The 24,590-nt window shown below is 35.4% G+C and overlaps 1 protein-coding gene across 2 annotated transcripts; it reads right to left on the bottom strand.

Annotated features, from left to right (window-relative positions):
* Window positions 1-1,719: 1,719 nt before the first annotated feature.
* On the bottom strand, window positions 1,720-23,293 carry LOC109082397 (vesicle-associated membrane protein-associated protein B-like). 2 transcript variants are annotated; one of them, XM_042726495.1, is made up of 6 exons: window positions 23,002-23,293; window positions 14,889-15,041; window positions 7,766-7,869; window positions 6,539-6,619; window positions 6,170-6,346; window positions 1,720-4,857 (listed from the first exon to the last, which is right to left on the bottom strand). In XM_042726495.1, the coding sequence occupies exons 1-6, from the start codon at window positions 23,057-23,059 to the stop codon at window positions 4,699-4,701; spliced, it is 732 nt and encodes a 243-aa protein (XP_042582429.1). In that variant the 5' UTR covers window positions 23,060-23,293; the 3' UTR covers window positions 1,720-4,698. The 2 variants fall into 2 exon arrangements, with proteins under 2 accessions (XP_042582429.1, XP_042582428.1); XM_042726494.1 differs by having other exon boundaries at window positions 1,720-4,860; window positions 23,002-23,290.
* Between the last annotated feature and the right edge of the window lie 1,297 nt (window positions 23,294-24,590).

The raw sequence follows: 24,590 nt of genomic DNA, 5'->3' as shown, positions 1-24,590 counted from the left end.
CATATTTATGAAAAACCAGGACGAATTTCACTTAGACTGACCTCATTCCGTTCATGAAGTCAAACTGCGCTTATTGTTTTAAAGTTCACAGCAGGTCATCAATCAAACAAAAAGGCATTTATTGTTCTGATTTGTGAGATGCAGTGAATACGCTTTACCTTCATAGAAAACAAGTTGGATTATTATACTGATAATAATCAATAGTATAATAGGGCCCATTTAACTATAAACTCCCATTAAAGAGTAAACAACAGTGTTTCATTTACAGTAACATTTGGGTTATTTACAACAAATGCTCAAAAAAGTGCAATTTAAGAACACTTAATTAAACTAACCATTTCTCATTTGAAAAACGCAGTCATTTATGCACTGTTGCAATTTATTTAAACGTATTTGTTTATATATGTCTCTAAATGTTCTTGGTATTGCATTATTTAAACAATAAAAATACTTTATTGTAAATACAGATATAGAAAAATACAGAAACTAAAATGCTTATTTTTAGTAAGTAAAGATCAACATCTGCTCTGTACTTTTTCGAAATTTAATAAAAAGAATAAGGGGCATGCATTTTATAGAAAAGACCAAACTGAGGTCCGCTATCCTGCAAGGTCAAATGTGTAAAATCCAAATACGTGCAGTTTATAAGCTAGCTGGAACCGACTTCCTAAATCTTTTTTACATTATTTTTGCAAGTTATGTATACATTTGTGCAGGTGTCCTGTCATTTTCTGTAACTTGAACATGTCTACTTGTGGGTAAGTTAACATCAGAAGCAATGCGGTAGATCTGAGGTGGAGTTTAATGATGTCACAGGTCTATAAGAGAGGTTTATATGTTTTTAACCACAGCTGTAACGTTTGAGAAAGTGAAAAATAAACTCTTAAAAGTGAAATTTCTCAAGTCAGACGAAGAGTCTCTTACAATGCAGTCGACACAGAAATCACCTCAAAAATCATCAGGAAGTCCATCGACAGGCATAGTATCCAACATTTTGTTGTCACTACTAAAAATATTAACAACATAAAAACACACAATTCACAGTACACGGAAAACATATTAAAGTAATAGTTCAGCCAAAAATTTAAATTGGCTGAAAATGCTCCCCCTGAGACCATTCAACATTGGAACAGATATGGAGAAATTTAGCATTATATCACAAGCTCACCAAAGGATGCTCTGCAGTGAATGGGTGCCATCAGAATGAGAGTCCAAACAACTGATAAAAAACATCATAATCCACACAAATCCACTACATCAATTAATGTCTTATTAAATGAAAAGTATGTTAAAAAAAAAGTCCATAATCCATAATAATGCTTCCTCCAGTGAGAAGTCAGTCCCCTGTTGTCCTGAACTGTTTTCGCTTGTATATGGTGCATATTTCTCTCCAGATTTAGACTTTTTCAATGGAGAAAGCATTACTTTGAAGAAATGGTTTGAATTTAAAATGTCTTGTTGGATTTTTTTTTTTTTTTTGTTTTGATTTATGTTGATTATTTATTGTTTTTTTTGATTTTTTTATCTGTTTTTTGTAATTATTACGGCGGCAATTATTTGCAGAGGATCCACTGTTGAGCAAGTGATGAAATTCTACATTTCTCCAAATCTGTTTTATGAAGAAACAAACTCATTTAGGGAGAAAGTTTTTATTTTGGAGTAGAATACTCAATTAAGTGGACAATGGAAACTGGACAAAAGAACAAACATCACAAAAAGTTTTGGTCTGGGGCTTTATTGATTTAATTTATTAAGATGCTACATAGTCCAACAAAGTTGGGGTTTCTTTATATACCATTATAGACTTGACTAGGAATATCAACTGTAATTTTCATCTTAGACTCATTATTTATTTATTTATATACATACAAAACGGTCACCTTCATGTTTACATCATATGTGAAGGTTTGGGGCACTATAGTACGGTTTAGGTATAATTACGAACCAGCAGATTGGCTGATACGCCCCCAAATCCCTCCCTCTCCATGGCAATCATACTCCTTGGTGAACTATACATAAACCGCAGTCCAAAAATCACTATACCCTGAACATCTCCTAAAGTTACTTACAAAGCAAAGTTTTGCCATTTGACAATACCGTAAGCTCCTCTGTTCCTAGAAATTCAATATCAGCCAAAGATGATCAACTGAAACAAAATCTTCTCAAGGAAGGGGGGTGGGGATAGAAGAGGAACATTACAGAAAAAGACACCCCCCACAACACCAAACTATGACACAAATACATATCAGGTCACAAAATGGTCCCCTGTAGGAAGAGTCTCTTTTCTGATGTTATTTCAGTTATTTCACAAAGTCAGACCGTTGTGCATGGGAAGATGACATTCTTTATGTAGTGCATTTTTAATATAAACAGTTCTGTGCAATAAAAGCTTTATTCATAACTTAAATCCAAACAAAACGGCTAAATTAACATCAGAGGACAGTAAAGAAACAGAGGGCTCAGGAAAACAGTGCAGAAATGCCAGGAGTGTTTTTTTTTTAAAGCCTTACGCTGTGAGATAAACCAGTGTTGTGTACATTTCAGACCACCGACAAGGCATATCAAAGCCATGCATTTATCTGGAAATGAGGTGTAGGCATGGCATGGCTAACATACAGGTAACAATACTCACATGTCAGTTTTTAAGGGAATAGTTGGCTCAACAATTTTGTCAACATTTTGTCAGCGTTTACTCCCTATTATGTTGTTCCAACTTCATTTTTTCCACTTTCTTCCATGAAACCCAAAAGAAGATGCTATGCAGAATGTCCAAGCTGCTCTTTTCCATAAAAGTGAATGGGAATTTATCCTGAAAAGGTCCAAAAAAGGACAAAAAGAAAGCAAAAAACACCATAAATGTGAACTGTGCACTACATACTAAAGTCATACATACCTTTGTGTAGAAAACAGAGTGAAATGTAAGTTTTTTTACTTATAACTTTACATTGGAGCTCTCAAATCTCAATGTATCATTTCATACAGTACACCAAATCTCATCAACATAGAATATCATCTGCAAAATCTCATAAATATCTCACATTGAATGCCAAATGCAAAACTATTTAAATGGCTTTAGACAACTTGGAATACAGCGCAAAAGATGTTTGGATGAGTTTTATGATACCTATATGGTGCTTTTTCATGCTTCGCAGCATAAATCACCATCTACTTTCCTTCATATGGAAATAGAGCAGATATTCCTAACATCTCCTTTTGTGTTTTTACAACGTGAACATTATGACAAAATGTTAAAGTCTGGGTTAACTACACCTTTAACTACTTTTTTGTTCTTTTTTGGAGGGTAAAGTGTTTATGGACCTGATGGTAAACTCTCCTCGTGGCATCTTCAGATAGAAAGTTCATAGGGAGAGAGACCGTCAACCAGTTGCATGTACATGGTGCATCAAAAGTTACGCTTAGCAGCTGCACTATTACTGTATATAATGACTTGATCAATAAATTAACTCCGGTCTACAGGCAGCAGAATGGAAACCGAGGTGTGATAAAAGGGCCCGAAAAGGACATTTCACCTATGGAGCAGCTTAATAAAATATAAAGTATTTTTTGCTCTCAACAGAGCCATGCATTCAAGCACATATTCCTTACCAAAAGAAAACGACAATAAAGAAAGGTGAAAAATCTATTCTGATTCTGACAGGGAACTCGGTTTGTGCAAAGCTTCATCGGAAGTTTCAGAGACATCAGCCCTGCGCCTTACTGAAAAACACAGCAGTTCACAGAGAAATATTGTTTTGAATGAGTAGGTGAAAGGCCAAATGGTTTCACCAACACTTCCCCAATAACAGCAGTTTGAAATATCTGTCACTAACAGTCCATTTCCTTGCTGTCAATTAAAGATATTTGTATTCCAATAATAACCTAAAAGTCAAATTGTGTCACCCAAGCCACTTAAAAGTAAGACTTTGTGGTGGATTTGGCATTTGGCTGACTGCAAGTGAAACAGTGATGACATTTTACAAAAATGTGGATATTTAGTGACCGAGGAACTATATGTTGTATCATAGTACCTGTTGGTACTCAAACATATCAGTTGGACTGAACAGAAGTGGATGGAAGATTTCAAATGCATGCTATTTTAACACCAGTGTGACTGGGGAAGATACTAGAAGGCTCGTTTTATCATTTACCTGGACAGTGATTGAAAATCTACAGGGTGAACTTCAGTGAAATGCTGCTTTAACGCAGGATGTTTGGGTATGCATAAATTAAATGCACATGTGACACTTTTCAAAGACGTTTAGCATTTGTACACAGTTTCAATTTGCTTCTGACCCACTGAGAAGAAAAAAAAAAAAGTGATAAAACAACATTCACTCTACCACAACTCAATCGCACATCTGGTGTTAGAAAATCCCTACAGCATTTTTAGTGGTTAAAATCTATGACATTTGTTATCCATTTGAACTTGCATCAGAAATGATTAAGGAAGAGGGGCCAAAATGATTTCACAATTTTGAGGCAAGAGCTGTGTCAGATTATTATTATTATTCTTTTTTTTTTTTTTTTTTGCACATAAGATGAAATTTCTTGATCACTTTATTAATTTTACACACCTCGCTAATCCAAAACTACCCAAATGATATGGCATTCGGATTAAACAAATTCTGCATTGGTTACTTGTCTGTTTTGTTTTTGTTTCATCCGCAATGCATGCTTGTAGCGCTCCCTTCTTGGATTTTACAAGGCCAACTTCCCTACGATGACACCCACGACAAAAAACAGCACAATTAGAGCGATCACCCTGGCGCTCAGCCCCTCCTCCTTCACTCTCACCGCTGGAGATGAGTGCGGAGCAGACATTACTGTGCTCTTCCTCATCCGAAGACCATCATCTTCCTGCTGGAGAGGGGCAGAGAGAGAGATAAAGATAGTTAGATGACAGAAATAATCTGGAGAGTTACGAAAAGCGCTTTTGACTCTGAGCTTGTCTCATTAAACAAGCAGCAGTAATGGTCCCCAGCTGCAGCTTCACACAGCACTGATGAGTAAAGCCAGGTTATCTTCAGTTCCGTCTCTCAGTATGTTCAACATCCTGTGGCCGGTACAAATTTAAACAATATGTGAACAAGCGCAAAAGTCATCTAGTCGATCAGTATGGCAGTTCTGTATTGTCTATACTTAGAGAGCAGGGTGGCAGATATAAATATGGCAGATATAAAAAGGCAGCCTGAACATTGACAAAGGGACAAAGTTGCCATGAAAAACTTAAATACTCCTTTTTAGGCACAACAAAACATTTTAAGTGGACATCAGAGGAAGAAAATCAATTAAAATGCATAATAACAGCTTTAAAGATAAATTCAATTCCAGGAATTTTCTTAATATGGCATTTAGAGTAAGTGCACCCTTAAATGCCACTTTCAAAATTTTTATTTTGTCTCAGCCTACTGGTATTTTAAGCATCATTTTCATTGCCTCTAAAATCAAGTTAGTAAATGAAGTGATCATACAAGAACTGACCAAAAAGCACTTGTGTGTAAAACCCACATTTAATTTCTATTTCCAGTCATTTATTTATTTCAAGTATACTTAATCTAAATTCAAGAGACTGCTATTCTGTATGCACTATCATTCAAAAGTATGGGGTCAGATTTTATTTATTTATGCAGTAAATTAATAATTTTATTCAGCAAGGATGCAGTGCATTAAAATAATTCAAGGTGACCATAAAGACATTTATAATTTTACATTTAAAATAAGAATTATAGAGATTTCTATTTTTTTAAATAAATGCTATGCATCAAAAATCCTGCAAAAAATTAAAAAAAAAAAAATTATTCATTCTGAAGACACTGAAGACCGGAGTAATAATGCTAAAAATTCAGCTTTGCATCACAGGAATAAATTACATAATAATAATAAAAAAAAATCAAATAGAAAAAAAAAATATATAATTCTAATAACCTTTCACAATATTCCTGTATATTTGATCAAATAAATCCAGCCCCTGTGAGCATTAAGAGACTTCTTTCAGAAACATTAAAAACTGTTACCAACCCCAAACTTCTAAAATGTAGTGTATATAATTTAATATTACTCTGATAATTGACAAATACATTAAGTACATTTGAATTTAGAGTTTCAAAGGACATATGTTTGATGATATTTTATGACATTTGTGAGAACGCAATTAGCAAGCATTACTCACCCTGATCTGTTTGTTCTCCTCTCGTAGCCGCTGCACCTCCATCTGCAGTCTTTTACATTCCTCCATGATCTTCTTCACCTCTCCATCATCCAGACTGGAGGGCATGGACTTCATAGACAATGTGGATGATTCCGACTTTGAGAGACTGGAGGATATCTTATTGCTTTCCATTTCATGCTGTGGCCACAATCAGGTTCACACACACACACACAGAACGAATCATGAGCAAATGCATCCATAAAAGAGCCAAGAATCTGTTTTGCTTATTAGTTTTAGGACGGGGCGTCATGCCTGCTGTCTTTGTCATTTCATAAACTGCCTAGAGCTCAGCGCTAACATGAGGAAGAACATAAAAACCCATCCACTCACTGTTTTCTCATTTTCAGCAGGCATCTCAAAGACACATCTCAGCTTGGAGTCCATCAGATCCTCAGGTTTGGCGTCCTTCCACTGCATGAGAGAAGAACAACACATGTAAACACGAGCATACATATGATTATACACCAAATAAACACCTCATGAGCTGTTTACAAACCCTAGCGACCTGCATACTTATACAGCATTTTCGGGCTCATTCCCGACATGAAAGCCTTGAATATATCAAAGATATAGAATATATCAAAAGCAAACTGATGCCAACTGTGGATGTTAGTTATATCAAATTGCCCACTGAGTGAGTTTTAAATCAGTCATTGTAGCTGTATCTTAGAATACACCGCAGACGGTGAGGCAGTACGCTCAGATTTGGAGCTGAGCTTTAGAGCCATCAACAGGAATAGTGAAAATATCTCAGCACAGCGAATAAGTAGCCAGATCTCTGCTCTACATTTTCTTTCCGCTTCTCCATTCCTGACGTTTTCATAACCTATTTATCATTGCATCTGCACATGCACACACATTTTCGGTATGCTCTATTTGGGGAATCATTCAGAAAGCTTCTAAAGTGTTTGGATCGTACTTTTGGGCACCGTCAAACACCGTTGGAGTTATATGACATCTGTTTGTATTACTTGAACAGAAAACTCACACCATGTTGTTCTATGCTGGAGGTTATCATAATACTATTGCTCTCTGGCACTATAGCACACTCATAGAAGCTTATATATTGAAACATTAAAATAATGCCAAATACTGTTTTATGACCAGTGCTGTTATACAAATATTAGTTGAAAAATGTAAATTTAAACCATAAATAAAAATGAGAAATGTTGTCTTGGAAACTAACTGAAATTAAATAAGTTCAAGCTGAATAGAAATAGAAAAAATAAATAAAAATGATAAAATCACATAACATTACTAAAACTACTAAAATTCAAATGTAAACAAAAATAAAACTCATTTTAAATATTAATAAACACTATAGGAGGTATATAAATGATATATTTATATATTTATGAATTCACCTTCACTTAGCAATTCTAAAATACATTTTAAGACTTCAGCATTTGGGACATCAACAATGGTTTTTTAATCCCTTACATATACAAGTTTCAAAGTGTTGCTAAAAAAGGAGCATATGCAACCAAAAAGAAATGCTTCTGAACAAATGAACGAGTCTAAACCTTGAGAAAGCAGGTGGCATGGATCAGTACTCACCACTCCCTCAGTGTCGGTCATGTCAGGCGGGGCCAGCAGAGACTGCACCATAAACTTGTGTTTGCTTTTCTCATTCGGATCATAATCGAACGGTTGCAGCATCACTGAAGAAAAAAACAAACACAAGAACATAAACACATACTGAACAATTAATTTATTAATTGATTAATTTCCAGATTTTTACTGGCAGGTTAGACAATAGAGAACAGGAGAAAGAACCAGTTTGGGAAATGTTCTGGGCCAGATTCGAACCTGTGCTGCCTACATGAGCACCAAATGTAAGGCCAAGGCTCCAACATAATTTCTGTATTTTAAAGGTGGGGTAAGCAATTTCTGGTAGCCAATGTTGACATTTGAAATCACCAAAACAAACACGCCCCTACCCTAAAAGGGCCTCGCCCCTATTTTGATAGCTCCTCCCCACACATACGCACGCAACCCAGGCAACGATTAGTTCTGTGAAACAAAGCAAAACAAATATTACACCGTGTCTACATCGGCGCGAGTGGCGCGTGCGACAAAATACTATAGAACTCATTATAATCAGTGATGCGGTCTACACCATAGATATATATACATGTCTATGGTCTACACTGGAAGCGGCGTGGCACGACACGACAATTCCCTGACAGAAAACTGCTGCTGAGTTCTATTTATTACGTATTGACAAAAATTTCAAATGATTTTCATCAGCCGCTTTGTCGCATCCAGTGTACTAGACAGACTTGAGCTACTGCAGCGCAGACACGGTGTTACTCATCTATCGAGAAGAAACAAAGCAACCTCGGCTTCCGATTGCAGAACTTCCGCTCCTTGAGTTCTCTCCAGCGCTGGAAAGCTGATCCGATATTTACACGGGTCCTACTTCTTGCCTTAAGCCTTTTTTTTGTTCTGCAGACGGTTTCCTCTTTTGTTTTTTACCCGCCATCTCTATCTTTCTGTCACTCGGCTCAGCTAATGTCTCTCTCCTCCACATCACGAGTAGACACGCCCCTTACTGCTGATTGGCTACAAGTTTGTTTTGCTATTCGGCCCGAATCAGTTTTCTAAAGCGTTTTTGAAAAATCGCTTACCCCACCTTTAAGGAATAACAACATGATAAAACTGCATTCTACTAGCATTAGTATGAGACAAAGGCATCTCAACAGTCCAAATGTGATAAAAAACTTGGGTGTAGAGCATTACTCTGAATCACATTACTCAAAAAAACAAAAAGATTTAGTTATTCATTGCATATAATCCCACTACAAACGTTGCTGATAAAACTTCAGTGACCCCAGAAGGGTAATTTTTCTTACAGCTCCTAAACAGTGTTTTTCACCTTAATAATAACACATTCAGCCTTTAACTCAAACCAGGTGTTGGTGTGAGGAAGTTCACGTCTACAACCCCATCAGCACCATCCAAAAGAAGGCCATGTTATTTGATGTCATTCCAATGAGCAAAAGCTAATTTAGAGCTGTTACCATGATTTACAATGATCACTTTCTTATGCCTGGCGTGCGAGAGCTATTGCCCGGTTGAGATCGGTACTGAAGGCCGATTTCACCCCATCGCCCTTTTAAAAAGACACAATTCAGATTTAAAAGGGTCTTTTTTTTTACATTAGGGGTGAATGTGTGCGTGATTTTGGAAAACTGCTGCTGAGTTTCATTAAAAACAAATGATCTCTTAATTTCAAAGGCTCTTTCAGATGTGGCTACTACTGCCGAGCTCACAGAAGGTGCACGCCAACTCCCCCGCGAGTTAAAAACCTCACTCTGGTTTGTGTGCCATTATGGCAATCAAGCACCGTCGATATTGCAAACTGAAAACAGACGGCTGAGACAGATTGGGAATGTCCTGTTTTGTCAGTCCCAATCTTCCCGACAGCAAGAAAGAAAGAACGGTGTTTCACCATTAGCTCCTTCCTCTAAAGAGGAAAAGGGTTTTAATGAGTCTTGACATGGCTTTATTTGTACAGCTCACATCATTAATATTTCTGAGGAATAAAAAAAAATTGCACTGAGCAAATATTCAGATTTCTCACACGTTACTGTTGCTATCCTTGACCAAAGAAGTATGTTCTAAGTTCAAGCTATGATTTGTCATTGATGGTATCAAAGTTATATTATTATATGAACATACAGGCTTTGTTCACACTGCATATAAAACAGTTTTTTTTTTTTTTTTTGCCAGTCAATGTTTAGGACAGATTGTTCACACTGTCATTTTGTAAGCTAAAGTTTGTAAAAGAACAGTTTTATTCAACAAGGACACACTTCATTGATCAAAAGTGACATTTATAATGTTACCAAATATTTCTATTTCAAACAAAGGCTGTTCTTCTGAACTTTGAATTCATAATGAATCCTGAAAAAAATGTAACATTGAAAACTATAAGAAATGTTTTTTTTTGCGAAAAAATTTTATTATTATAGAATGTTTTTTAATTTTTAATAGAATGATTCCTAAAGGATCATGTGGAACATCACAGGAATAAATTACTGCATGCGAGTATTCAAACAGAAATTGTCATTTCAAACACTAATGATATTTCACAATATTACTGTTTTTACTGTATTTCTAATCCAATAAATGCAGCCTTGTTGCAGATAAGAGACTTCTTTCAAAATCATAAAAAAATTGTACCAAGTCCAAACTTTTGAACTGTAGTGTATATGGTGTAATATGCACATCACAATCCAAAAAATAAATAAATAAACCTTTAGACTACAAATAACTGAACATACAAGTTGGACACATCCAAAAAAAAAAAAAGAAGAAAAAAAAAAAATCAAATTTTTGCTGCCTGTCTAAACAAAGACTGCATAGTCTAAGAATGAAGTGTTCTTGTTCTGAACAATAAGATGGGCGGCTCCATGCTGACTGTGACTGACAGTTCTTTCTGGCAGTTCACTTCTGACACAATCCAACCAGAGCAAGGCAGTGATTTAATGATTATTAAAGGAGGAGAGCATTCTTTCTTTAACAAAGAACATCTTTATGTGATGCTTAAATTTGCAAAATATGGAAAGTGTTAGCTTGAAGATGGTTGAAAAATTACAAGAAAAAAAAACAAAAAAAAAACAACCAATGCAGTCTGGATTTAATCTGATTATGTTTGGTCATTTAATGTGATTAATCTGATTAACATTACAAATAATAACTAATTTATGCTCTCCGGTATGCACACTGTTTATTAGGAATATCTGCACAACATAGAAAGATGAGGACTGTTCATGTACAGAAAGGTCCTTCTAAATCTCTTTTTGTTTTGAAAGCAACCATGTGTGACAAATTTTATGAGTTGTCTGCACATGCTGTTCTTTCTTGAATTCTTAGAAAAGAACTACTTCTCATCACACTGAGCTTGTGTGGTCACAGCTTGAGCGGTCATCTTTGGGGCTGCTGTCTTGGGCAGGACAACTGCATAAAATGTTCCCTGGACCATGTCAATTCAAGCGACGGCCTCGGTCATCTCAAATAAAAAGTACAACAAAACACCTGACTGCAGACAATCATTCCTTTGCGTAATTAACTGGATCCCTAGAGATAAAAAGTGAACAACTCCATTAATTATGAAACATGACCTCAGAATCCCCTCGGCAAAAACTGGGAAGCCTAAATGGAGAGAGGGAGAAAATGTGAGGAAATCCAGACAACACTAATGGTTTGGAAAAACACACTTCACTTACTAAGTTCCAAAGCAAAGGTTCTGAGTCAGAGAAATGTATTAACAAGTAGGTATACTCAACATGTAATTGGAAATTATCATGACAATATTAACCATAATAAACCATATTTACCTTGAAATTTACAGGTGTCTCCACCTTGTTAGAAAAAAATTAGAAGGAATAAAAATAATAATAATTGCATATATAATATTACACACACACACACACACACACACACACACACACATCTATATTATGTAATAATTTTATTCATTAATATTATAATTTTATTTATTATTATAATAACAATAAATTAAATAGACACATATGCAAGCGTGTAGTCCTCTGACAATGCTGAAGTGGACATATAGTGTATAAAGGACTAGACAGAGGTAGAGTTTCTTCAATCATAACAGATTTATGTGGGATTCAGAGCTTGAAGTTGTTGGTTTTGAACTGTGGACAAATAACTTCAGAACCAGGACTGACAGTGATGTCTGAGAACGGGTGGAGACGTGAGGCTCATCACACAGGTCTGGGAAAAAATCAAAAGCACATCAAGCGAAATCCGTTGTGCATCCCCTGCGATAAACATGCCAGGGAGGAGTTAGCCTGTCATTGATTCAAACACCAGTCAAGAAAAACTGTGTGAGTCAGAGCTATTGTATATATTGACAGGGACCAGGCATCTCACCATGGAGAGAAATCCCAAAACATTGGAATCAACACGGAATAATGAGAGCAATTTAAGAACATCTGTGAGATTCCAAAGAGGCTCTGAGATTTCAAACGAGTTGAGTTATTAGGAAAACTCTCGAAGGTCTCAGACACCAACAACTGTTGTTACAAAAATATCTCTTGGTTATGTAAAGGCTTCCGTCACGCACAAAGAGGAGTTATAAAGGTGCTGGAACATAAACGTCTCCTTCATTTTGCCAAACACAATATCTCACAGGAGATACAGTATGTGTACTCCAATGTCTTCACTCCAATTAGCTAACCTGCAAAAAGTAAAACTATTTTCAACTTTGCCAAAATATCATATCATCAACAGTCACTGTTGCTCATGTCACACAAAACTGAAAATCGCAAAAAAGGATTATGAATTTTACTGTTAATCAGTTTTTGAAAATGTGCCTTCAAATCAGTGGTATTTTATCATTATTTATATAATTTTATAGTGTGTATTAATATTTGGAATTAGAATTATTTTCATATTAAGTTTTCACATTAAGTTGTGATTTGGTCATTTTTATTAAAATTTATATATGTCTATATAGATAGAGCAATTTTAGTACTTCATCTTAAACTTATTTCAGTTTACTTGTCAAGGAGGCATTTCTTATTTTCATTAAACTTTTTCATCTAGTATTTTTATACTTAATTGCATTTTAATTAGCCAAAACAATTTTAAAGCTTTTAACTTTATTTGCAAATAACACTGCTTCATATTAGCCTGAATTTGGGATTTGATTTGAATTTGCTTTTTCCTAGTATTTTTTTGAGTTTGTCAGTTTGTGTGTCATTCTCAGCCTTCCATTCATAAACAACAAAACAAAAGGTGTGTGTTTCTGATGATTCCCTGAAGCTTTACACATACAGACGCATCACCTTGTTACTGAAACCAGGACGTGTTAAAAAAAAAGGTGTCTGCAAAATGGGCTAACACTTATAACAGGGGCAGGAGTCTGGATCCACACAGACAGAACTGCCTACAGATACAAGTCAAGCTCACACAAACAGACGTCCTGTGACAGATCAACAGAAACGATCAAATATGATTCAATATTAAATAATACCTTTCAAAATGACCCAAATATCAAAGCTAACGATAATTTGAAACCAATGTCAACTTTAGCACTTGGTTCTTTGAGAGACTGCTGATGGTTTCATTTCAAACATTTGTGTCATATGACACATAACACTTTCTTCATTATCAACGTCAAAGTAGGCGCGTTTCCATTACCCTTCAAATTGTGCAAACTGAAATTGAAAATACACCTAATGGAAAAGCGTCAATTTCGCAAAAGCATGAAAAAAAAAGTTTTTACGACAAAATTGTTTTTTTTTTCAGGTAATGTGAGGTGTTTTTAATTTAATGTGATGAAGTGGTAATTTTTTTTTTTTTGCATTAACAGGTCACATGGCATACGTAAAAAGTCATATGATCATTCCTCAATGTACTATAACCTCCAAGAAACACTTCATATGTGGCTGCTCTCAATTATAAGGTCCTTTTCCTGCCATTAATGCTTGGACTATTTACACTGCTCATGTCTGCAGCGAGTTATGGCTCCGAAACGGACACCGGAGCTGATCGTGGCCCCTCTAGTTAACGCTTGTGTTACCAGTCGCGCCACAGCACGTCCCAGAAGCTGCTCTCATGCTGCTTCTGTCAAGATACATGCATATGCCTCCTTCGATTAAAATATAGTGGCTAGTGTAGCCAAAATCTGTCAAAATCCATTGCCATGACTTATCGCGTGAGAAAATTACGTTTTAGTCGCATAACATAGGTTAATGGAAATGTCGTTATTTCCCAATACTTTTTTATCGACATTTATAAAATAGTTGTGCACAAAGTTTTGCACAAATTTTTTATGGAAACGCGCCTATTGATTCCTCCACAATCTACAGACTTGGAGCAGATGGCTCTAGCACTGTATTTAATGTAATGAAGCTATATATGGCTCTACATCTTCAACATTTAAAAACAAAAGTCAAACAGTGAGTCATTAAGTCTAAGTGAGACAGTAAATGGAGAAAAATACTTCAATTTGGTTAATTATGTAGCAAGCAAAACAAATATTATTAATATTAAAAATAATAAATAATTTGAATTATATAATATATAAAAAAATTATAATAGTAATATAATTAGAATAACAGCTATTATAATTGTTATTAATTATGAAGCAGGCAAAACAATTAATATGAATAATAAATATTTAGAATTATATAAATATATATAAATAAAATAAGTAAAAATAATGATGTCTATTATTATTATTATTGATAATTATGAAGCAAGCAAAACTAAACTATTAATATAAACTATATTGAATACATAAAATTACTACTACTACATTATTCTTCTAAAATTATAAAATTATATATGTAAAATTAATATTTATTAATATTTATATTAATATTCAAATTATTATTCTAGTAAATTGAAAAGAACTTTAAAGGTAACAACATTCTTGTGTTTTTGTAAGCATTTGGAAGTGCTCTATGAATCAAAAGAGACCAATGGTAACAAAATGCTAATTTGACAAACCATTACAGGCTCATTGAGAGCTCACATTTCAAATCTGAAACGGTCCTCAACTATACATCAACAAATGCTTTGAGTTTTAAAACATGTGGGCTTTGGTATTGGTATTTGCATGGGTAGAGTTGAGGCATAGTTTTAAATGCTTCATTTATTGTGAATAACATCAAAAAGACAAACTTGGTGCATTTACCAGAGACGTTGATCGAGGTTCCGGCATCAATCACTCCGCTGTTTGGCCGCACACAGTATCGACGCGGTGCAGTCGTCTTTACTTTAAAGCACACACTTCTGTCTGTGGGGTTAGCAAGCTTTAGAGTGGTGGTCACCACATCTGTAAATGGACCTGGGGGGAGAAAAAGAGGACATTACTGTACATTCAAAATGCATTGAAATGATTCTAGGGTGTACAGTGTGGCTGTTAGCACATTGCTATTCAGTTTCTAGGTTGCGCTGGGTGGTGGCTTACTGCAAAAACATCTCAAACTGATCAAGAGCAATATCTGCAGCCAGACTGCTCTAAGTGACCACATCTATTTACAACCTTATAACCCATTTCACGCCACCTACACATAATGAATCAAGACAAATCAAATTAGTGGCACATTACAAAATTAGCGATACATCAAAAGGCCAAAAGAGCACAATATTGTTCTCAACCCTGGCACTCGCTTTACACTATGGCAAAGAATAAAGGTGATTTTCAGGGAAATGGAACGAACTGAATTTGTTCTGCCAAAGGCTGATGCTAATCAGTCCACATCACAGAGTCAAACTATTCTAATGTCTGTGGTGATAAACAGAGTGGAGACCTGAAAACAATACAGTGATTTCAAAATCTTGGAGTCAGAAATCTTTTGAGACATTATAAATGCCTTTTGATCAATTTGACATTAAAGAGTTAAATAATTGTATTGTATTCATTTCTTACTGACAAAGCTTTTAAACATTTCACACTAACTTAAAGGGGTCATATGATGCTACTAAAAAGAACATTATTTTGTGAGTTTGGTGTAATGAAATGTGTTTATGTGGTTTAAGGTTAAAAAAACACATTAATTTCCACATACTGTACATTATTGTTTCTCCTCTATGCCCCGCCCTCTGAAACGCGTTGATTTTTACAAGGCTCATCTCTCTGAAATCCGAGGTGTGCTGTGATTGGCTGAATGCCTCAAGCGTTAGACGGAAATGTTATGCCTCTTAACATATTGTGAAGCCTTGTCCGGCCGGAGCGACGAGACATAAACATAAAACCCATTATAAACGTGATATAAACATGATTTCTTGCCATGTCTTCTTTTGGTAGGCAAAAAAAAACAAAGTAGTTTTCGCTTTCTCAACGAAACAGCGTCACACACACCGCGGCCGGCTTGAGTGAGCAGAGGCTGGAGGCCTAGAGTGAGCCGCGGCCGGCTTGAGTGAGCAGAGCCGTGTGGTTTGAGAACGGTGCGGCAGGCGGATTCTACGATGGAGCATACCTTGGTCTTGCAGCAACCACATGTGACGACCCCGGGCTGGACGCCATTTCGTCCACGGTGAAACCCGATTAAGCGATCCACAGTGCAAAGATGCTGTATCTCCTCAGTGACCAGCACGGATCAGCTCCAGGCATGACAAAGCGTATAGTGTCCTCTTTTGGAAGGCCAAACAAAGTAGTTTTGCTTTCACAGTGAAACACAGCGTCTATACGTCATGGCAGTGGCAGCAACAACAATACTACAACGAGAATAAAAGGTACGCTTTCTTTAATTGTGTGAACATCTGGGCGGCGTTATGCAAATCTTCCCACATACTGATGTAGATATGTGGGGGCGTGTTAGAATGAGCCGTTTCAGGGGGCGTGGACGAGTGTTAACTTTTATAAAGAATATCTCTTTGGGTTTGAGACTTTAGTCTTTGCACAGATCTTCTTTATTCACCAAGAGCTTGTAACACTCCAAAGAGAAAGGAAAATTTTAAATTGCATCATATGACCCCTTTAAAAGGGATAAAAAAAAATTAATTGACCCTAGTTAGTCAATCAATTCCTGATAAAACCAAGTGCCATCCGACATCGTCTTGCATGTTTTGTCTCATTCTGACATTAAATTAGTGCTCAAAAATTTCTAATCAGAATGTGCTGAAAGATCAAAACATTGATATGGCTGTTCAAGACATGTTTTTCTCTGTTAAAACAAACAAAAAAGTAATAAAAATGTAGAAAAACAAATAAATTTAATAATACTTTAAATATGTTTGCAGCAACACTATAAATCCTGAAGTCCAAGGACAACACTGATAAATTTGTTTACCCACTGCTAAATCCAGAGAAATGGATAACATATGGTATGACATTATATTGAAAGTTTTGAATGCCAAATTATTTGGTTTCCCTTTCATGGTGCAGCGGTTTCTGCTCAAACTGGAAGAGCAGATAAAATCTCTGACCGTCAAAGATGAGTTATGCTGCCAAGATTTTGTCACATTCACAAAGATTTCTTTTTCTTCTAATGTACTGAAGTCAACACAAAACAGCATAATTAGCAATGTTTTTATAATGTGACATATTTCCATGTGAAACAGGATTTTCAGAAAGAAACCAGACTTTTCTGCAAGTAGTTATTACATTTTAATGATCGATTACAAAAGTAGAGAATGAGATTGGGCCCAACATTACCAAAAATATGGGTTTAGAAATGAAATTGGATCATGTATAATTTCACATCAGCTTCATACATCTGTCTCAGACATCCCTCGCACTTTGTGATGTAGCAGCGCCACACATCAAGTATGCAACACCTCATCTGTGTTGATTCTATTAAACCAGTTAAATTATTGAGAGGCTGTGACACTTGAAACCCATATTGGCTTATGTTGTTTGAGCCTTTATGTTGTGAGTAACAGTTACAAGGAAAAGACGTAGATGAACTAAGTGCCTTGGGCCTTTAAAACCTAGGCCTAACAATGGACTATCCTCCTGACCAATAGGCTTATACTCCATGTCATTTCCATTCATATAGACCTATATAGAGAAACTGATACAATTAGCGAATAAATAATTGCAAAGCATGAGTCATGTAGAAAGGCATCTTTCTCTGTATTAATTTCATTAGGTAAATCATAACATCACCAATCACTACCAACAGCCTAAAAGGAAAAAAAAAGAAAAAAGAAAAAAAAAAGAGTTGAAGTATGAATAAAACAGCCCTACATAGTAGGTATTGGCATTTTGAGTAATTTTGTTTTCAAAAATAAGTTATCAATTAATTGAAAATGATAAGACAAATAAAACAACAAAAATGCCTTACAGTAAATTTACAGTTTTGCAAAGTTTCTACACAAATAACAGATTTTGAAAAATAATGCAATAAGCATTCATAAAATAAAAGATAAGATAATATATATAAAAAAAAAATCACAAACATTTAAAAAATGCTGATATTAAGTAATACTTTATATGCTATAATAATAAATATAACTGCGTACATAAATACTTCTTATAGCCAAGTAGTCTCAGTTAATGCATACATATTTTTTTGACCTCCAGAGTCAGGCTGAGCATCTAGAAAGTTCTAGGATATTCTGCAGACACAAAACTTGTTCTCTTGAGAACCTTAAAAAAAATCACTGTACACATCATTTATTGTTGAAGAAGTTTTTCTGCCAAACAAGGTACAGCGGCGGGAAAGCCTCAAGTGATTATGCATGCCTTTCGTACGCCTCGGAAATACCCAACACATCTGTCTGCAGTGATGCAGCGTTCATCTGCACAGAGAGATACTTGGCATCTGCACGTATGCAGATGTGACTCGTCTTTCCAACTCAGCATTTCAACATCTGCCTCTCATTTACACCCTGCTTTATAGCCCTAAAACATATTTATTACAGGACTATTTCATGATCATTATAATAATTTAGCTATCCAAGGTCTGAATCAATGAGCACTTATGTAATTTCGCCACGTAGGTCAAGGTATTAGTAGGCCAAAAAGGTGCAGCCCTGCTAAATCAAACAGACATCCCCGTATTTTAACAGCTTTACCATATTACTACTACAACTGGGTCACCTTAAAATCTCAGAGGGATCAAACCGCCTTTTATACTTCCACATAATTATTGGCTGGGGCTGCTTCCTGAACTCCTCAGATGAGTCTCAGCTTCAGATGTTTTAAATACAAAGTGGCATGTCTGGATGGTTGGGTTGTTACCTGAGGTTACCTGCTAATCCAGAGCATCACAGATTTTTCAATGAAGTGCATTGTAGTGGGCGGAGTTTGAGACAGGAGGCATGTTCTAATTTTGCTGTGGCTCCTTTATGGCGAATGACCCATTCTAGCAGCCTCCTCAGGGGGAAAAGCCTTGTCCAGTGCTAAGAAATAAATGCATTGTACCTTATTTATAAAACATAAACCTGCAACTGTGCTTTGAACTACATCTAACAACTACACAAAGGATATGAGATCTCCACAGCTGTATAAGAATGCCTTAATGTAAAAGTTGGCTAAATGAACTGCATCTCTCAAATTGTGCAAACAATGGTTCTTACTTATTTAGACTACTGTCCAGATGTGTGGTCAAGTACATCAAGTAAAGACTTGAAAAAATTACAGTTAGTCCAGAATAGAGCTGCACAATTTTTTCAAGTCTAAGCTTATTTAAGAAAAATAGAAGGAAAAAATGAAGAATATATATAAAAATATATCATTTTTTTTTTCTCGATTAGACATAAACCTAAAATCACATATGATTTCTCTGAACACAAGACGTCATATCTAGTTATTTTCCTTTTCAAGTTAATTTATCATTTATGGATACTGGAAGTGGAAATCAAAACAAAAATAGTGAAAATGATTTTTGCAGCACAGCCCATATCTAGTGCATCACATTCACTGTCCGAATAGAACACGAAAAAAAAAAAACCAATTAAATATAGCGGACCTAAAACCTGTTAGAGCAAAAGAGCATGACAATAACATCAGGCAACAATTTCCCTGTAACTTTGCACTACCCTTTGAATCAGGACAGTTTTAGAGAAGCATTTTAAAACTGGCCATGTTCTACAGTGGAACCATCTTAGTCTCTTCTTCCTCAATTTTAGTGTATGATTAAAAACTAAAAAAAAACCTGGAAGAGAAAGATACTATTCCTGGCAAACACTTGAATGATTCAACATAAGCATTCACACTAAATGAGCAACACTTGAATCAGCATTGCACTCACTTTTAAAGATATTAGCATTAACCAATAACTTCGTGACTTAGAGGAATCGTACACAAGCACATTATTGCTCAACAAGCAAGATCACCAAAGGAAAACTAAGCAATAAAAAGGTGCAATGGTTACACACTCATTAGCCTTGAATATCACTGCTTATGAAAGGTTTGGCTGTTGATAAGCAAAGCTCATGTATGGCTTGTCAAGGACTTTGTGTGTGAGCTGTACTTTTCAGTTTATTCATAAATTAACATTAGACAAGCTTTAAAAAGGAACCACTAGATTAAACAGTTAGCGATAAGTATTTTAACTACAAACTAAATACACTGGGGAGAGCAAATGGCATTGAGAGTTATCTGGCATCGATATATATCTCCTGCAGCCAAGAACATGTCTAATGTCACCTCACAAGAAGTAAGAGAACTGCTCTCATTTTTGAAACGTTTAGACTAAACAATGAACCAAAGACTATGGTGTCATGAACAATAATAACATTTACAACATTAGGTTTACAAAATGTCCCAGTTAACCCAAGACAATTTACAAGGAATGTCCTGACAAATGACTAAAAAAGGAAGACTCTGTGGAGAAGGAGAACTAATTCACTGACATTGCAAGTTGATTTGCCCAAAATTTAAATTTAGAGCATAGTTCAGGCATTTTTAGTTTCCATTAGAAAATCCATATTAGACAACCATCTATAGTAATATGTCCTTAGATCACAACACCTTAAATCACAATAGTCAAGCATATTGATTTTTTACAGAATTCAAAGCAGAATAAAGCATGACAGAAATGGCCCAAGGATGAGAAATTCTAGATGAGAATATAATCAACAGCAAAACAATAAAATGAGAAATATTTTGAAATATGAGATCAACTAGTGTATAACATACTTATTTTCAGCAAAGTTTCAGAGAGGGGAAAAGCCACTTTTACCCATGCCAGCAATGCATGAACTAATAAGACATATTTACATTTAGCAGACGCTTTTATCCAAAGTGACTTATAATTGACAATAAAAGCAGTCGAAACCAACAAAAGAGCAATAATATGCAAGTTCTGGGACAAGTCTCGGTTAGCCTAACCAAGAAAAAAAAGGTTTTTATATATACTGTATATAAAATATAAATAAAGCTTGAATGCAACACCAGTCGCTTTGTTTAAAAGCTAAGCAAAATGCATGAATGTGAATTTAAAGCTGAGCTCACTATAGCTGCACTGAGCTCCCTAAAGTTCACCCAAGAATTATATAGGCCCAACTGTATAACTTTCTTTCTTCTGTAGAACACAAAATAAGGTATTTTGAAGAATGGTGGGAACAAAACAATACTGTATGAACAAAAGAAACACAGCAACATTTTTCAAAATATCTTATGTTTCACATAAAACATAATCGCTTTGGAATGACTTGAGAGTGAGTAAATGATAACAATTTAATTTTTAAGTGAACTATCCCTTTAAGTTGTGCATCATATTCGCTGAATATCCGATCAATGTGATATGTGTTGTGCTGCTTATAATGTTCACAAAATATCAGCCAAATCAGCCTGAATGGGACATACTAGTGGAATTGTACAGACTAACCAATTACACACCCACTCAGATATTTGTGGAAGAAGCAGTATAAGCAAGTTCATTTCCGCTCCGGAAGCCACTTACACATGAAGCGTATACAGATTTATTGACTAATGGACTGGTTACTATTAATAATATATAAATAGTTGTTAATACTAGCAAATATTGATTGTTGGAGTGCAAAGGAAAAATATATACATGATGCTTATTTGATTTTAAAGTTGTGATCTTAAATAGATGTAATGGATTATTGAAGAAAAAAAGGGGAGGGCGGGGACTTGGTTCATTCATTAAATGTTGATTGGATTTTGAGATGTGGGAATTGCACTCAAAAATAGGAGGCAGATGAATGTGAGCTTACAGCTAAATGATAATATATACATATATGAATTGTAATCATATAATCAATAATATGCATTTAGAAAACAGATTTCACTTCACGCCTACTTTTAATAAATACTAGGCATTTGCTATAAACATACAGCAATATAGCATTGGTCTGCGGTCGATAGCAATTGGTGATACCTCTACCTTTTACACTAAAACTAGGTAAGCATATATGGCACATGAACTGAAAGTCCCAAACCTTCCAGACGTCTATGAAATGCCAGTTTCAATTAAACATTATGTGTTTTCACAAAAATCCCAACATAAGTCATTTTACCACATAATTATAATAATTATATCTATGTCAGATGGAACTATGAACCTTGGCAGTAAAATAATAGTACAAGTGTCAGATCTTTCTCACTGGGGCCAGAGACTTCCTGACTGGAAGCAGCTTCAAGGTAGGTATTAGGGTTGCCAGATTTTGCTAGAAAAAAAAAATCAGTTATAATAATATTTTCTGATAATATTAAACTTGATTAATCAACTTGCTACAAAATAATTGGTGGAGTTGTTGTTGTTTATTGTAGGAATTATTTCTCCTTCTGTACATCTGAACATGAGGAGAAATGAAGCTGCCATCTTACTCACAGCGGTCATTCAATCAGAGAAATTAACAGAAAAATGAAATAGAAATATCACATTAAATAGCGACATACACACTTTGTATACAGGCTGAACACTAACATGCAAAAGTCCCTGTTGTATTCTGGAAAGAACCTCATAATGAACCACAACAGCCCGTTTTTATAAGCGACTCTATTGAACAAACATGGCAACACCGGTAGCACCGATTCATACCGAAACCGAATTAACCAGCCCACCAATACAGCCTGTAAATCAAGGCCTAAAACAGGCTAGCTCGAGCTAACGTGCTTGTCAGTCTTCTGCTAAAACTAGTAAACACTTGATTAACCCGTCGTTGTCACATGAAGGACATTTAAATGACAATTTGGAGTCGAAGTCGATTCAGCTTTACGGCGCTGCGCCATATTATTATTATTTCAAGGACTGGGGCCTGTCGGAAACGCCACCTCACCGCCTCTTTCAGCCCTTAACCCCTAAAGCAACACGTCGGTTGACCCTCCCTCTGTGTGCTGGCCGTTATAGGCGCTAGTTCACGGTCGTGTCAGTCTCTCAGCTCACCTCGGAACCTCAGTTCGTGCTGCGGTTCAAGAAGCAGGACCTGCTCTGGCCTGGCCATCTCCCACTGCTTCAAACGAGTCGACTGCTGCTCTGACGTCCGCTCGAACTGACGCTGACGGGCTTGACGGTTGAGGCTGTCGATGAGGACTTCTGTTACATTTATTGAAATAAAAACTCCACAAGGCAGTGGAAATAGCTCAGTGTTACCCGATCCACTAGCGACTGTTGTGATGCAGCAGGAAGGGACTGTGTGAGAGGGAGAGAGAGAGAGGCTGGCCGTGACGTCACTGCCCCTGCAGTATGCACTGAGTAGTGGCGACTGATGTGAGGGTGGGGGTCTTCATCTTCAACCACGTTATGGTCACTTTACAGTGGTATTTTCACATATGTGTACATGCAATGACCACTAAAGAAAATGATACTATTTTGTAGTTTTACAATTAAAAAGTTTATTATTATTATTATTATATTAATATATACATATATGATATGATATTAGGTTATATATTAACAAAAAGGTATACTGTTAATAACAGGTTAACTTTTTTAATAAATAATATAATAAAAAACTGTAATAATAGACATAAGACAATTTTTTTTTTCAATGTCATTAAAAAAAATGTGAATATAAAATCTAATATAATGATAAAAAAAGTTATGTATTTTTGCATAATTATTTCAAATCGATTGACCTAATATTTAAGATACATGAAATATTTGTACCTCAAAAAAGTATTTGATACAGCAAAAAGTTTAAAAGGTAAATGAAAATAGTGAAATACTTTTTAAATGTTATACTTACAATATATAATATTTAATTATAGAATTTTATTATATTAATAATATAACATTCACACACATATTTAGTTATAATTATATTAATTTAATTAAAACACACTATAATAATAATTGGCACAGCAAAAAAATTAAAGGCAAATAAAAATAGTTCTATAAATAAAATAAAAATATCTAATTAACTACCCCCCAAAAAAAGGCTATTTATGCCAACTGCCAATGCTCTGATACACGAGACATGGATTTGGAATTGTATGTAGATTTTAGAATGTGTTTTTAGATTTTGCCTAATCAAGAAAAGCTTAATCATAATGTACCGGTTGCACACAAATAATAGTTAGAGGAGAAAATCTAAGTCTGTTCCTCAAATGCAGTGAAGTAATCCAACGGAATATATGGGAATCTAAGAATTAACACAAATTACTTAATCCTCAGCCAAATTTCTGGATCACATTGTGCTTGCATCAAGTTGAATTAGGTGAGTTAATTTATGCTCAGCTTGGCAGTTGAACACAAGCTCTTAGAGGGTCGTTTTACTTTCCTCAGCACAATTAAAGGTTCAGCAGGGACCCCCTGCCAAAGGAGACACATACCACAAGTGTCATATTTATATATATAGCCCATCAGTTCAGGAGGAACTATCACCTGCTCCAAACAGATTCTCAATCCTCTAAACTGCAGGCAGACATTTGCACCATTTTTATTTTTAACTAAAACTAGAATAATTAGGAGTAACTTGTCCCAGATCACAAACCAATAAAGCTGTATGTTGATTACATAACACAAAAAAATGA

The sequence above is a fragment of the Cyprinus carpio genome, chromosome B6, assembly GCF_018340385.1.
Source record: "Cyprinus carpio isolate SPL01 chromosome B6, ASM1834038v1, whole genome shotgun sequence".
Classification (NCBI taxonomy): domain Eukaryota; kingdom Metazoa; phylum Chordata; class Actinopteri; order Cypriniformes; family Cyprinidae; genus Cyprinus; species Cyprinus carpio.
The sequence above is the reverse complement of the archived record's forward strand: the minus strand, read 5'-3'. Positions and strand labels throughout refer to the sequence as shown.

Coding starts and splice junctions, on each gene's coding strand:
- LOC109082397 (XM_042726494.1), bottom strand. CDS start 23,059: ATGGCCAGGCCAGAGCAGGTCCTGCTTCTTGAACCGCAGCACGAACTG. Junction 7,870..14,888: donor AACCTCGATCAACGTCTCTG/GTAAATGCACCA, acceptor TTTTTTCTTCAG/TGATGCTGCAACCGTTCGAT. Junction 6,620..7,765: donor TGACCGACACTGAGGGAGTG/GTGAGTACTGAT, acceptor TCTCTCATGCAG/TGGAAGGACGCCAAACCTGA.